This window comes from Coenobita brevimanus, chromosome 69, assembly GCF_032717465.1.
Source record: "Coenobita brevimanus isolate Jiangsu-jjx chromosome 69, ASM3271746v2, whole genome shotgun sequence".
NCBI lineage: Eukaryota > Metazoa > Arthropoda > Malacostraca > Decapoda > Coenobitidae > Coenobita > Coenobita brevimanus.
In genome coordinates, this window is record NC_137022.1 from 597153 (window position 1) to 613400 (window position 16248).

At 45.0% G+C, this 16248-nt stretch overlaps 1 protein-coding gene across 4 annotated transcripts in view; it reads right to left on the reverse strand.

The window, feature by feature from the left end:
* Positions 1-9144: 9144 nt before the first annotated feature.
* The window catches only part of LOC145405982 (cytosolic 10-formyltetrahydrofolate dehydrogenase), a 123407-nt gene continuing 116303 nt past the window's right edge, over positions 9145-16248 (reverse strand). For all 4 annotated transcript variants that reach the window (XM_080277162.1, XM_080277163.1, XM_080277164.1 and 1 more), the window contains exons 15-17: positions 13254-13373; positions 12417-12667; positions 9145-12157 (exon numbers count right to left, since the gene is read on the reverse strand). In XM_080277162.1, coding sequence (XP_080133288.1) covers positions 11902-12157; positions 12417-12667; positions 13254-13373 — 627 coding nt within the window. In that variant the 3' untranslated portion in view covers positions 9145-11901. The remainder of the gene's footprint in view (positions 12158-12416; positions 12668-13253; positions 13374-16248) is intronic.

A 16248-nucleotide genomic window follows, 5' to 3' on the forward strand; every position in this document is an offset into this window, starting at 1 on the left:
TTTCAGTGGCTAAGCCCACAAGGGCGAGGTTTAGCACCTGTCCCGGCGACCTCATAAAACCCAGGTTGCCTTGCCCGTCTTCAGCATTCAACCAGGAGTCATCGTCCACTCACCACGGTCCATGCCTCCAAAGATGAAGATCCGACAGGTGATATGGACCCATGCCCATGGTAAAAACCACTGCCTCTGGGGGACACCTCAGCTCCTTTGCCTACTGCGAAGGACCCCTCACACCTCCACCCTCAACGTAGTCTATGACCCGCACCAGGAGGCAAACCTACCCACCCACCACTGAACCTCCCTCCTTCACCACCTCATGCCAACCCACCAAACCGCTACCTCTGACACCTACCACCTCCAGCTACTGGGACGAGACTTTCCTGACCACAACGGTGGTGAAATATACCAGCACCAAGGGGAGACCACAAGGAGGCATGGAAAGGGCCCGAGCCAAACAGGCATACATCCCGTCACCAGATGCCTCTCTTCTTAACAGAACTCCGCAGGAGGTACGCAGACCTGCTGCACTACTCTTGAGCCAGACTAGCACTTGCCAGGATCGGGGTGGGACTTGCTCTTCGCCAGTCCCAGGTAGAACTGCGACAATGGCCACCATCTGCATCAGGGAGAAGTTGGCCACCGTATGCTTCTCACCTACCACCCCCTGCAGGACCACGGAGATGGCCACCATCTGCGCTGGGGAAGGCTCGGCCACCATCCATCCTTCACCTGCAGCCTCCGCTGGGAGCAGTACTGCAGCGACGGCCACTGTCCACGTCAGGGAGAGAATGGCCACCATCCTCTTGTCTGCAGTCCCAGGGCAAGGCAGAACTGCGGCGACGGCCACCATCCATGCCAGGGAAGGATCAGCTGCAGTCTGTCCTTCGTCTGCCACCCCCACAGAGGGCAGCACTGCGGCAATGACCACTGTCCATGCCAGGGAGAGAATGGCCACCATCCTTCTCTCACCTGCTGTCCCAGGATCAAGTGGTACTGCGGCAATGGCCACTGTCCACTCTGGGAAGGGATCGGCCCCTGTCCTTCCCTCGCCTGCTACCCCTGTGATGCCCCTCAGGGGGTATATCCCTTGCTCGCCTCACATGTCTACAGGCTGAGTGGGACACCCCTCTCACTCTCCGAACAGAGCCAGCCCCCTGGCAGAGTTGCAGCTGGAGAGGATCTGGAATGGCTCCCTGCAGCCAATGCCCCTACGTCACCCCTCATTGCCGGACTCCCGGAGGAAGAGATGCAGCAGGCAGTCCCTGACGGCCTCTTGATCCAAGCAAGGCTGCAGCCCCCAGCCACCCGGGGTCGTCCCCAGGACGAGACCTTCCCAGGACTCCGGGACGAGACCTTCCCAGGACTCCGGGATGAGACCTTCCCAGGACTCCGGGATGAGACCTTCCCAGGACTCCGGGATGAGACCTTCCCAGGACTCCGGGATGAGACCTTCCCAGGACTCCGGGATGAGACCTTCCCAGGACTCCGGGATGAGACCTTCCCAGGACTCCGGGATGAGACCTTCCCAGGACTCCGGGATGAGACCTTCCCAGGACTCCGGGATGAGACCTCCCCAGGACTCCGGGATGAGACCTTCCCAGGACTCCGGGATGAGACCTTCCCAGGACTCCGGGATGAGACCTCCCCAGGACTCCAGGATGAGACCTCCCCAGGACTCCAGGATGAGACCTCCCCAGGACTCCAGAATGAGACCTCCCCAGGACTCCAGAATGAGACCTCCCCAGGACTCCAGAATGAGACCTCCCCAGGACTCCAGGATGAGACCTCCCCAGGACTCCAGGATGAGACATCCCCAGCCCCACCAACGAGCAGTCCTCCTCCAGGAGCAGGCGCAGGGAAGCGCACCTGCTTGCCCTGTTCGGCCCCAGTCCTGAGGGCTGACCTACCCACCAAGGCCCCACCAGGGAAAAAGCCTCCCTCTACACCACCCAGCAGCCCACCTCGGACGTCCCGGCCCCTGACGGTGGTCCCATGTCTCCTGTGGGAAAGCACGCCTGACGGGACCCCTCCCACACCTGGATGACACTGTAGCAGCCCAGGCACCAGTAGCCCAACCCCAGTCCTGTCTCAGAGAGTGTGTTAATCTGTACATTGTATTATGTTTGGCATTGTGTATCTTTGTAGCAATATACATGTAAGGTTGTCGACCCGAGTTTTTATGCCCTGTTCCTCTAGTTGCATGCTCTAGACCCGGTCCTCAAGGGAACCCCAGATCAGTCGCTAGTGTCCAGAGAACAAGGAGTTTAGCTCTGAACACGTAGCATAACAATACTCTATGTTTAAAATGTTGGTAACAGATCAGGTATGCCTCACAACCCACTAAACATGGTTAGCAAAGGTATAGCCACTGCATCTCGTCTTTACACATAATGCAAATGGAGGGCAATTGAAGGTCACAAAAAACACATCGGAGATGGCATCTCTGGTAATAACGAAGCGGATCGCCTTGCCCTGTCTGCCATATCTCTTACCCACATCCCTCTTCGGATCTTTCCCGTGTTTAAAACATTATATCAAGCTTGGCAGTCCCTCTGGTTACAACACATATGCAACAAGCTATTCTGTGAAACCATTTGTCTCTACATAGTCTTACCTTGGTCACAGGTGCAAACGATGGGAAACTGCGCTTGTCTGTATTCACACAGGCCATACTCGTCTTATCCATGGTCACCTGATGTCCAACGATCGTCCTCCCTTTTGTTCACAGTGTCATTCACGTCTCGGTGTTTCCCACATCCTTCTACACTGCCCTTCATTTAGTGGTGTTCGCCACACCTTTCCTTACTTGGCTCGTTTTCATAGGTCTCTTTTACAGTTAGTGATGTTCTTTGTGCCTCTCCCTCCTTTTCCATTGTCCGTCTTATGACATTTCTTCGTCACATTAACGTCCTTTCTAATTTGTTATTTGTCTCTGTCCGTTCCTTTGCTGTTGCTTCAGTTGCTTTTTGATATTGTACCTTTCATCCTCCATTATTATCAAATAGCCTTGTGGCTTAACTCTATGATATTCATTCTACCGTCATAACGGTGAGAGCTAAATATTCCAAAAAAAAAAAAAAAAAAAAAAAAAAAAAAAAAAAGTGGGACTGAAGCACCACACATGTGATTAGAACCATCATCCACCTGATAAAGGTCTGCTCTTAAGAACCCATCATCAAGTTATGTAGATCTACTCTTAAGTGACTGCCCTGATTGACAAGTCAAATGATTTCACATAATCCAGGAAATCACTTACTAGACTGAGAGGTAATTGTTAACTTCTTGCTCTCTGAGTATGCAGGTCTGGTATTGGGTTCTTTCAAAGACCGGGGACAGAGCATGCAACCAGGGAATAGGGCTTAAAACACAGGCTAACCAGTCTTACACGTATAATACTCACAAAGAATGTAGTGCCTTGACACAATACAGTATGATAGATTAAACACACTGTATGAAGTACAGGGTGACCCCAAAAAACCTCCCACATTTCGAAAGGCTGTAGCACTGGCAGTAGTGAGGCAGGAGGGGTGGGGCTAGGGTCTCTTGGTAGCCCAACCCCAACCGTCCTCAGTCGCCAACATGGCGTGGTCGGGAGCACACCGTGCGTTCGCTGTCGAAGTGTTCTTCACAAACAACCGTTCCGTGATCGCCGTGCAGAGGGCCTTTCGAAGACATTTCAGTATTCCACGGAACCAAAACGTTCCAGATCGAAAAACTATCTTGCAGTGGGTTGAGAATTTCAGGGCAACAGGCTCAGGTTTAAAAAGAAAATCACCTGGTCGACCTAGGAGCACTCGTACTCCTGAGAATAGTGAAGCATTGTGGCAATCTGTTAAGCAGTCTCCGAGACGTTCTGCACGGAAGTATGCTTTAGCTGTAGGGATATCCCGGGTAACTGCAATGAGAACCTTTCACAAAGACCTTCACTTCCATCCATACAAAATGATGGTTGTGCAAGAACTCAATGCGAGAGACTGGATAAGCCGCAGGGAGTTATGTGAGAACATTCTGCAACATGTTCCAGAAGATGCTGTTCTCTTGTGCAGCAACGAAGCTTATTTTCATTTGAGTGGCTCTGTAAACAAACAAAATTTTTGCTATTGGTCTGAATACAACCCTCACATGCTACACAAAAGACCATTGCACTCCGATCAAGTGACTGTGTGGTGTGCTGTTGCCGATGTTGGCATTGTGGGTGCTTATTTCTTTGAAGAGGGTGGTTTTGTTACCGTAACTTCTGACCATTACATTGATATGCTTGAAAACTTTCTAAGGCCACAACTCGAACACCTTGAGCTTGAAGAACTCGAAGTGTAGTTTCAGCAAGATGGAGCTACAGCACACACAGCTCGAAGATCATTACAAGTGCTGGGGGAAATGTTTCCGGATCGAGTGATCTCATTGCGTGACGATGTTGGGTGGCCAGCCCGTTCCCTGACCTTGCCCCTTGTGATTTTTTTCTGTGGGGCCACCTTAAATCACGAGTGTATACTCATCGACCCCAAACTCTTGAAGCCCTTAAGGTTCCTGTTCAGCAGGAGATAGCCGCTGTTCCACCCGACATGACCTGTCGAGTCATGGCAGCCTTCAGAAATCGCCTCCAAGGGTATAGACAATGACGGCCACCATTTGGAGGATGTTTTTAAAACATGATGAATAAAAACTGTATTGAATGAAGTTTCATGTGTGCAAATAATATTTTGATTATCTTTAACCATTTTTTCATTTACCTTTGAAATGTGGGAGATTTTTCTGGGTCACCCTGTATAGGGTCTAAGTTTGGAACTAGTGGGCTGGTAAAATAACTGCAGGTGGCACCCAGGTGTGGGAGGTATCTTGTCAGGTGTGCACTCTCTGAAGGGGCGTGGGAACATTATTTCACTCCTGATCATTGGATGAGGGCTGCGGGATGGTGTAGAGGGAAGCCTTTCAGTGGAGGGGCCTCCCTTGGTGTGTCAGCCCTCAGGTCTAGTAGGTCTGCTTCCTTGCGCCTGCCCTTCAGGGAGGACAGTTCGCCAGCTTGTCTAGGGAAGTCTCAGCTGGGAGTTCTGGGGGCGTCCGGTGCCTGTGGTCCCGCCTTCGTTGGAGTCCAACAGGGGTTGCCTGTGGTCTTTCTTCTTTCAGGAGTCCGACAGTGACTAGTGACTTAGGGGCACTGGCTGGATTGAGTGCACCCTAGGACTCACCGTAGGGCCATTCCAGACCCCTTTCTGCAGCGACTCCGCTGGGGAGCCTGCTCTGCTCCTAGAGACGTGAGGCGAGCAAGGGGTGAGACCCGCTCGTCCTCTGGAGCTCCAGAGTGAAGTGAGCAAGGGTCGTGGCCCTCTGTAAGTGCTGAAAGTTCAGCAGATGAGGCCTGCACGATGGGCAGGGCCTCCCCAGCAGACATGGTGGGCGCCGCTGCGGTTCTGCTAGACCCTGGGACTTGCAGGCAAGAGGAGCACAGTGGGCATCCTCTCCTGGCGAGGACGGTGGGCATCGCCGCGGTCCTGCTCCGAGCAGGGGCTGCAGGTGAGGGAAGTACAGTGGGTGTTCCCTCCCTGGCGGGCACAGTGGGTGCTGCTGCGGTTCTGCTGGACCCTGGGACTGCAGGCGAGAGGAGCACAGTGGGCGTCCTCTCCCTGGCGAGCACGGTGGGCATCACCGTGGTCCTGCTCCGGGCAGGGGCTGCAGGTGAGGGAAGCATGGTGGGTGCTCCCTCCCTGACGAGCATGGTGAGCTTCGTCGCAGTCGTGTTGGTGGCTGTAGGTGAAAGAAGCACTTGGGCGTCCTTACCCCAACAAGCACGGTGGGCATCGTCGCAGTTATACGGGGGGGCAGTAGGTAAAAGGAGCATGGTGGGTGTCATCGTGGTCCTATGGGGGGCAGTAGGTAAAAGCAGCATGGTGGGTGTCCTTTCCCTGACGAGCATGGTGGGCATCATCGCAGTCCAATGGGGGGCAGTAGGTAAAAGGAGCACAGTGGGCGTCCTTTCCCCAACGAGCACGGTGGGTGTCGTCATGGTCCTACTTGGGGGAGTCTGCCGGCACACAGATCCTGCCCTGATTTTGGTGAGCCCTTGTCCAGGTAGAGGGTAATGCAGTAGGGCGATGTACCTCTCGCAGATTCCGTTGAGGGGAAGAGGGGTCCGTGGTGTTCGGGGACGTATGTCTGTCTTGTCCCGGTTGCTCGAGCTTTTCTCGCGCCTCTATGTGGTCTCCCCTTGGTACATCTCGTATTTCAGTAATCACATAGTCAAACCCTATGTGTGGCCTACCCCAGTTGCATGTACACACACTGGGTTGGCAGAGGTAGTTGCTAACTAAAAATACAGCATAACCTTGGACCAAGTTGGACCTACAGCTGACCAAGGTCAGGACGAGCACCAGGGATAAGCGATTCCCCCCCCCCCTTAACCCGGAGTTCATTTGATAATTTTGGTGTTACCTGAGGATTTAATCAACTCTGGAGAACACTCTGGTTGTTTAACTGAGGTACTGTAAATAACAATGTCGGTTCAAACTTGTAAAATGTTAGAAAATATTGTTATTATAGGAAAATCATAACAGAAGAATATTTAGATCTGTATATACAGTACCAGTTAGTGATCCAGTTAAGGGTCTGAATGTCAAAAAATATAAATTCAATCAGTATATAGAGATTACTTCACACACATTCTGTCTCTGTGTTGGCTACTAAAGCTTGTTAACCCTTTAGCAGGCAAGGATTACTCATCAATGCACCTCTACATGAAGAAGTTTTGGATTTTATTAAAATCTTCATTATGACTAGTCCCCACAATGATATAAAACTTTTATAATTCCAGTTAAACTTTCCCATGTGCATAGGCCTATCATACTGTATTTTCATTTACATATGCCACATTTCCACACGTTCGGCTATATGAAGCCCTTCCATTCTCTTTTACGGCCCTCACCTTATGGTAATAGAAGTCACCATAGCCAGGTAGGGACCTCCAAGTCAATCCAGCCAAATGAACAGGCAGAAAAATAAGAAAAATATGGGTACTCTTCAAGGAGACATAGAACTACCTCAATTTTTTTTTCAACAATCTTGCAAATTATTTAATTACTTCATGAAGGTGTACTATCATTCAAAAAGGTATCCTTACTCATGTGAATGCTGGAGTCCACAATTAGTGTCAGTATTCCATATTTTGTCGTCCGCTGCGCCAAAATGACTCACTTCACTTTAATAAGGATACTTTTTTGTGCAATACCGTAGTATATAAGTACACTGTTGAGTACGGAGATCCATCATCAAACTAGAAAGTGCTCAGAAAGCGCATGCCTCCACTAATGCCATTGCCATTAAAAAGGATCTGGATCCAGATCCGGATCCACCCCAAAACTTAATTCTTTCTTGGTCCATGGCCCACCTTTCCATAAAACTTCATTGAAATTCATTGTGAACTTTTGGAGATATTGTGCAGGACACTCCAGATCCGTCTCAAAATTTAATCATTTCTTCCTTGGCCCATGGCCCACCCTTACACAAAATTTAATCAAAATCCATTCATAACTTTTTGAGTAATCCTGCTAACAGATGGACAGACAAACAAACCAATGCGGGGTAAAACATAACCTCCTTGGTGGAGGTAACAATGAAAATATAATTATGTATGGGACAGATTACCTTAGGTTAGGTTAGCTGACTCCAGAGAATGAAAGGGAGACAGAGGAAAGATTTGGGAAGTGAAGAGACAGAATGGGGCACAAGGAATTTTGAGGGTAAATGCATATATAACAAAAATGATGATGAATAGTGCTCCTGGTACTGTCAAGGAAGAGGGAGAGTAGCTATGTGTGGTTTGCTACAAGGATGTGGGAAGTAACTCCATCTTAAGCAGTATTTGTGATAAGTGGGTGCATAAGAGATGTAGTGGTATTAGAGGCAGACTGTGAGATAATGCTGATTTCGTGCATGCAGTGTCAGGGAGAGCATATTGTGATTGTAAGACATGATTGGATTGATCTTGCTGGAGAGCCTCTTGAGTGTGTGGCAGTTTCTTTATTAGGAGGACATGTTATGTGCTGGAGGTGGTGCTGCAGCTAGCTCTGGCTAGGGCAACGAGTGGCTGGAGGAGGTGCAGGGAGCTGTTGCCTCTCCTGACATTGAGAGGGCTCTCCCTCCATGCTAAGGGATCTTTGTATGAAGCATGTGTTAGGAGTGTAATGCTGTATGGCAGTGCAACCTGGGTAGTAAAGGAAGAGAATATGCATAGAAAGACACACACGAAACTGATTAGATTGACTCTATCAGATACGTTTATGTGAAGCTACAAAACGTGGTGAATGTTTTCGGTGTATCCGATTGAGCCAGAATTCCTGGGGCTTGAATGATGAGTGAATATAAGCATGGCCTATTGGATTGGGCAAATTTGGGCTGTCTGGACATTGCTACTCCTCACCCTGTCCTAGGGTGGGAATGGAGGTCCAGATGATGATGATGATGATGATGTGTGTCAATGAGTGCACGGCCTGTGTAAGTTACGTTTATGATTGAAGAATTGAGAAGAAAGATGGGACTGGAGTGTATTGGTGCTGTGATGAGGAGGGGCAGATTGAGATGGTTTGGGCATGTGGAGAGGATGGAGGATGACAACTGGGTGCAGAAAGTGAGAAGTGCGAACACTGGGGGTAGGGCTGCTAAAGGCAGACCAAAAAAAGCCCAGGACAAGGTCATAGAGTGTGACCTCGGGGATATGGGAGTGAACAGGGAGACTGCCAGAGATCGAGCAATGTGGAGAGCTGCCATTAGGTGACCAAGGCTGATGCATGCAAGCATGTTGAAACCTTTATAAACGATACAGTGCCTTTCTGGATACCCCCAAGAACCCATTTCGATGCCCCTGGGGAGTATTGGGGAACTATTTAATGAACACTTGCTATATGCTGTAACCTATGCCCATCCGTCCCCTCTACTGCCCAAGTTAGGAACCATAACCTAGGCACACTATGGATGTACAGCTTGTACAGGTACTATAACCTCTGAGTCATTAAATGGAGAATTAAGTCTAAAATCTGCCAGGGGAGCAGATAAAACACAACCTGCAGAAGTGTATTTCATGGTTTCAATTACCTAAGCAGCCAACTGTAATAACGGAAAACCTGCATGCACAGCAAACAATACAGGAAAATCAGAAACTAGTTTATTGCCAATTTACAGCACGGTAGTGAAGCACGGCTAAGCATTACGCACATTCCATCGCTGTTGTACTAAGACCTGGGTGCACAGAACCTGGAAGCACCACCACACACTGCACAAACTCATCAATACCTTATCTACTGACTCAGGTGCACTAGGGCAGGAGGAGTATGAAATGAATGGTACACTGAGAAAAATATACTGTATGCACATGGCAAATACAAGAAACAGCCAATTCCATATTACCAGAGGAATCCAAGACTAAGTTATCATGGTCGGGAACATTTACGAGCAACAAACTAACCCATGCCCTTGGCAGCAATGTACATCACCAGTCACCTCTTAGAGATTCAAGCCCTTGTTCCAAAGGCAAGGCCATTGCTTGACTGGTGTACTATACCACTATATCACTAGGCATCCACAGCCACAACTTGCACGTAGCAGAGTAACCACTGAAGTACAAAAATGTGTACAATATGACAAACAAATACTGTACATTGCCTCATACTGGCACAACCTGATTTTACATCTGACGATGACTTACCAGTACAATATATGGTAACTTTTATGTTCTCACTCAAAAATTTTAGTTATAAGGATTTTAATTCTAATACCTGTGCTGGACTACCCCATCACCAGGTACAGGTTTGGCACATTATAAATGGTACTCTGCTGCTGTGTTCTAATGTAAACTATCATTTCTTACAATACACTTATAACAACATTCACAGGTTTAGAACAACTCTACATTTTATTTCAGATAATGCTTGATTTCATTCTGCTGAAAATGAGTTACAACCTGACAGTTAATACAGTCACCATTAGCCCTTTATAAGTCATGGCAACTCTGTGTCCTATTCTGGCTAACGCCAGATGATTTCATTCAGCTGAGAGGGCATCTTAGATGCCTAAGTGTTATTTATAAATACTGTAATATTTTAACAATTTCAAACTCTAAATAACAGCCTGGCAGGGTCTGAGGAATGTGACTATCCTCCCAATTCTACCAAGTTTCTCTCTCTCTCTCTCTCTCTAACAATCCCCTGTCATCTATGTCCTATCTTCCATTCTTCTCATTCCTCACACTTCACATAGTCTATAAGCTTCTCATACTCGTTAGTTGTGTGCTTCATACTGTCATCACAAAAAAAATTAAAACAGTACTTTTCAATGCGGCAGCCGGAGGGGAAGTGCTCAATGTTTGATTTGTAACAGTACTTATTATTTAAGTGCCACAAGCTGCTCTTGATTTAAATACTAAGCCTTCACTGCTAGTTATTCACTTTATCAAAAATAGGTTAACTACAGAAATTATACTACACATCTGCTGTAAAAGTACTACTGATATAAAAATCTAAAACTGCCACATACAGTATAGAAATTATGTGCAGTGAAACACACCTATTCTTGAAATGATTCTGAAAGATTTGTTTATCTATATATTACAAACATTACCTCTTCACACAGTACTTCTTTAAAAATGTTTTCTTGAAAAATTATCATTGTGACACAAGCATTACTGTACTTGTATTTAATGATGCTGATTACTCTATACCATTTCAAAATATCCCTTTAATTCTTTTGGTGCCATGGACCCACTTGGTTAATTTATTCAGGCTAAATTCAGACAACTGTGTTCAGGTAATCAAAAATTCAAATGATCCCACAGACAATACAGACATTTCTCAACAATTTGAATAGAAAAACTTTGCTTAGCTGAACAACTGTCTTGTGGTAGCCTGAATAAAATTAATCAGTGTCCTGTAAAGGTGAAAGTGTTGAAAAAGGAAGAAAAATGAACACTGGCATTACTGACAGATACCTCCATTAAATACCACTGAGCAAGAGAATAACAGCCGAGATACACAATAATTTACCACAGTTGCACTCTTGTAACTTTTAGTCTTATGCTTTAGGCTTAAGTTATGAAGAGGAGCTGGTCTTCACGGGTATTTACAGAGCACATTTGGTCATACTGTTATCAGCCAGCATCTCGCATTATTAACCCCTAATGACCACGTCTCCCACCCTGAATATCCTCCCAGCCACATTTTGGGTCCGATTTTTCAATTATCACCGAGGTAAATTTTGGTCTTACAGATTTCAAGAGCTTGAATTTACACACCTGAAAATTATATTTCACTCTCCTATGTCTAATGGTTACCGCACTACAAAAAAAAAAAGTCACCCCTCACGTAAGAACGAACGCGAAAATATTTTGGAAAATACATTTTTTTCGTCAAATAACCTTACAGACATCACTAAAATCAATATGAATTATGTGCCTAGGCATAAAACAAGTTGAGCATAAAAAAAAAAAAAAAAAAAAAAATGCAAGATAAATATATATGTACAGTATATATATATTCAGCCTGGCTACGATTCAGTATTAGGACTTGACGTAGCAGGACCCAAAACTGACAGCCATCAGACATCGGTTATTAGGGGTTAAGGATATTCAGCAGCGATACTGACAGGCCCCACATATTCTATCTTTGTCATCTGCTTCATAAATATCACAACTTGGGGACTGACTTTTCCTTAGCAATTTAAAGTTAAATCATAAGGCTATATACTTTGTTTTTGCACGACATACTAGACATAGGTTGCAACATGCTCCTTTCTCTGTCATTCCTGCAAAAAACAAATCTTAGTTACCTGAGGAAACTAATAGTAAGTTAGCTTGTGCATCAATGTCCTTGCTCCATGACTGCATGGGTGCCACAAACAGAGCCTCAGCACTTTTTTTCCAGCTCAGTACTCAAATGTGATGGTCTTGGTCTTGAGGTACTCGTGAAGCGCTTCTTCACCCAGGTCCTTACCAAACCCACTCTGCTTGAATCCTCCAAAGGGTGCAGCAACATCAGTCTTGTTGTAGGTGTTGACAAAGCAGGTGCCGGCATCAAGTTTCTCAGACACCAAGAGGGCCTTGGATACATCCCGAGTCATCACACCAGATGCCAACCCATACTCGGTGTTGTTTGCACGAGCCACCACCTCTTCAACCTCACTGTCAGAAGCGTTATACAAAACTTTAATTAGGAAAGTAAGGCAAACTGGTAAATTAATTATTTATCTTGTGACCGCAGTATTGATATATTTTTGCTCACTCTCATACTAAGAACACTAAATTCATTAATCCATTATTATATATAGTGACTGTAATGCCATGTTTGTATTCACTTTCTCCAGCATGTTCAACTAACACCAAACAGCCCACACCCTGAACAACTGACCTCCATTCTGGCAATCACTCTTACACCACTCACCCATTGCCAAACTTGGAGATGACCATGATAGGGCCAAAACTCTCCTCCTTGGCAATGAACATGTGATCCTCAACATTAGTGAACACAGTAGGGTGGAGGAAGTAGCCGGGACGATCAACTCTCTTGCCGCCATAGACCAGCGTGGCGCCCTCCTTCACCCCTGTGTCTATGTACTCCAGCAGCTTGTCCAGGTGGGCCTTATGATTCTGGGGGCCATGTGCAGTACCTCGGTTCAACGGGTCCCCAATTACCTGTATAATATGGGTCTCTGTCACTGAAATTGTACTTCCCCACTGAGCCTTGGGATTTCTTTTTCATTTTATTCCCACCCCCTCCTGAATATTTTCTTCAGCATGGGATAATTTTTTTTTTTAACAGGATAAGTTAGATACAGCCTTGATAAATCCTCCCCACATGAAAGGCCTTTCAAAAGTTTAGTAAAATCATCTGGTACAAATTAAAATGGATGTCATCTAGATTCAGGAAGGTAATACTGTATGAAGTAAGCAGTTATGCCTACAAATATCTTTCTATATGGTGTCCAGTATTAAAACAGTACTTAACAGTGAAGGTTTAGTGGTCAGTTGTGGCTCTATCAATATAAGACTCTATGATTTACGTTATTTAATACAGCAACCTATTGCTATAAAAACACCATAAACATGTTTCCTGAATGGCAAAACAAGGTCAAAGTAAATAGAATTACTGTACATATTAACTTTTATAAGTATGAGGTCAGAACTGGTGCCTCTAACATATCTTTCCAACAATATTTGCATTAAATGAAAGGATACTAATAACAAAAAATTAAAGACCACCAGAGCTTGAGGAACTCACCATTTTCTTACATTCCTCGACAATTCTGCGCACAAACTCATCATGTATGGCTTCCTCAACAAACAGTCGACCAGCAGCAATGCAGTTCTCACCCTTATTGAAGAATACACTGCTCATGCCCTGGAAAAGCAATAGGAAACATAAGAAAAGAAAATATTAAAAATTAACTTTAAACACGGCTGCTGTGAAGGTATGGCTGAGATGGGTACTCCCTACACCATCATGGACTACATTCAACTTCGAAGTCTGGATAACCTTTTTTTTCCCCACCCAATCTTAAGATAGCAATGAGGGGCAGGAATCAGATAAGATGATGATGAATCTTAAACATGACCATTTCTTGGCACGGTAATGTAGTGTACTTAAGAAACATAATTCTATGCAAATCAAATGATGACATCTCAATTCACTAAAGTTCAACTATGCTAAAAAGGTTCTGAAAATAAAAATGATTCACTATTGTAATTATTAAACTATCCTGTAAATTACACAAAGACACTATATATACTGACTGGGGATCTAAAAAATCAGAAAGTACCAGTCAGTGACAGCTTGGTCTAGCACACAGGGTTGCAACTCACAGGTGACTACAGGTTATTCAATCACTGAATACCAATAGCAGTCCAGGGTGATTTTCTACCCATATTCCTGATCACAGTAGCCTCCTATTCTCAGGTCCCTACATCTCAAAAAGGGTGCTATGGGATTGGCTCTTACCTATACTAGGAAGTACTGTACATAAACACACACAAATTCATAAAAGGCAGTTTTCCATGTCTGCATGTGTCAGCCTTTTTTTCACCTGATAACTGCTTTCCAGGCTTCATGGTCTCCTGCAGTATTCTGATCATATCCTCAAACCCTGGGGTCACTTCTCAGGACCTAATCCCACATTTACCCTGCTCTGCCAACAAGGGCTATCCCTTTCAAATTTAGGTCTTTACAATGTTCCACCCAATTAGTCTAACACATTCTGTTCATGTGTTAAACCACATCAACCTAGTAAAGTGCAAACCTCACCAACATTATCAGTCCTCAACCGTTCTCTTAAGCCTGCACACAATGCTCTATTCCTCAATATGACACTGCACAGCTACCACACCATTTTCATTTTGTTATACAGTACTGAACTCTGTGAATGTCTTCCTCTTTCACTACACACAGCATTACACTATGCACATACAAAGCATAAGGTGTCCCTTCCATACACAGAGAGAGTCCCTTAACAGTCAGGAGGGGCAACAGCTCTCCAGTTTGCCATTAAGCTTGCCTCTACACTACCCCTGCACTATTTATATCCTACAGGTGTTAAAACTCATTTTCACACTAAAAAAAAAAAATCCTCACCACGAATCTCCTCAAGCCTTAGCTGGGCCACATGACCTCCCTTGCATATGGCATACTCATGATTACTTATACTCTGCAATCTAACTTAAACACTGTTTCATCTCTAATGCACCCACCTTTCAAAAGCACCATACAAGATGAGGTTACTATCATACCCCATTTTGCATGTGGAAAAATCTACTGTCCAAACTCCACCAATCACTTTCTGTCCACACTATCAACCAAAACTTTTATCTTCCCTACAATCACTTTCAAATTACCAAAATGCAAACCCTCCCTCCACTACCTTAATTTCTCCACAACACAATTCTTACTATCAGCATCCATACCACATCACATAACATCTCTTACAGTAACCAACACCTGAAAACTCATGACAGTGCTTCAAATACCATATAAACATAAGAATCAAAACAAATCCTTGGTAGATCCCCACCTTTACTATAAACTCACTGTCTATTCCACATACTCTTATATAGTTATTTGAGTCAGGATACATTCTAATTATTATGCATACCAGCCACTTGTCCAGAAAACACTTTCTCACTGCCCACTGTATGAATTCTCTGGGTATTCTATCAAACAGCTTCTTCACATTCACAAAAACTAGATGAAGTTCTTTCCTTTCTGCCAGGTAAAGTACTTCTGTATTTTCCCAGCTATAAAAACAGCATCTGTAGTACCCTAACCTAGCATAAAAACAAACTGAAATTCTGAACCCTTCAACAGCTGACAAGTCTGCAGTTTTTGTTCATCTCTAATTCATTTTCTTTTTCTTCAATGAACCAGGTACAGTAAAATAATAAGAGCATAATAAAAACTGCAATCCTTTCTCCTGTATGCAGGCAACTACAACACCTCTGTAACTTTTATCTTGCAGCCATGATAAGTTGAAATGCTGTAACATACATCAGTTTTACAGCAAAAATAAGAAAATTCCAATACTAGTGATCATAGGATCTCTGAGACCTAACACAAGCAGAGAAGGCCACCCTTACTGTTTAATGGCTGAGCCAAAACTGTCAAGCTATCAGGAGTACCACCATATACAGCACAGTAGGAGGGGGGGGAGGGGGAAGTGCTTACATCATAGCGTACCATGAGTGAATGGGTTAATTTTCACTTTTCCTAATCATATTCTCCCACACCCTCTCACCAACTTTAATTATCCATTCTTATAGCTTCAGGTCACTTTAGTCACCACATTAATTTCCCTTCCTGTTATAAACATTTACAATCACACTCTTTAGCCAGTCATCCAGCACAAATCCTCCCTCTAAGCTGTAATGATGAAGGCAGTCACCAACTTAACACCTACATTATCTGAAGCTTCCAACACTTCAGCAACTAACTGAAAGATCTACCAGTCACAATCTTCATTTTAATGTAATTCACACTGCTGCACTCAATCAGAGGGTGGTCTCTGAGCTGATGCTGCTGGGTTCAAGTTATCCCTTTCCAAGTCAAACTCCACACTCAGGAGTACTTCCAACAATATTACCAAAATAATTTTTTACACAGGCTGCCTACTACATTCCTATTACCAGTACTACCTATTATTTGTCAAAATGTCTTGAAATAGACTGTCCTGTCTTAATTTTGCCTTAGCTCTTCATTTAGGAGGCAGGTAAAGCTCATTACTGCCACC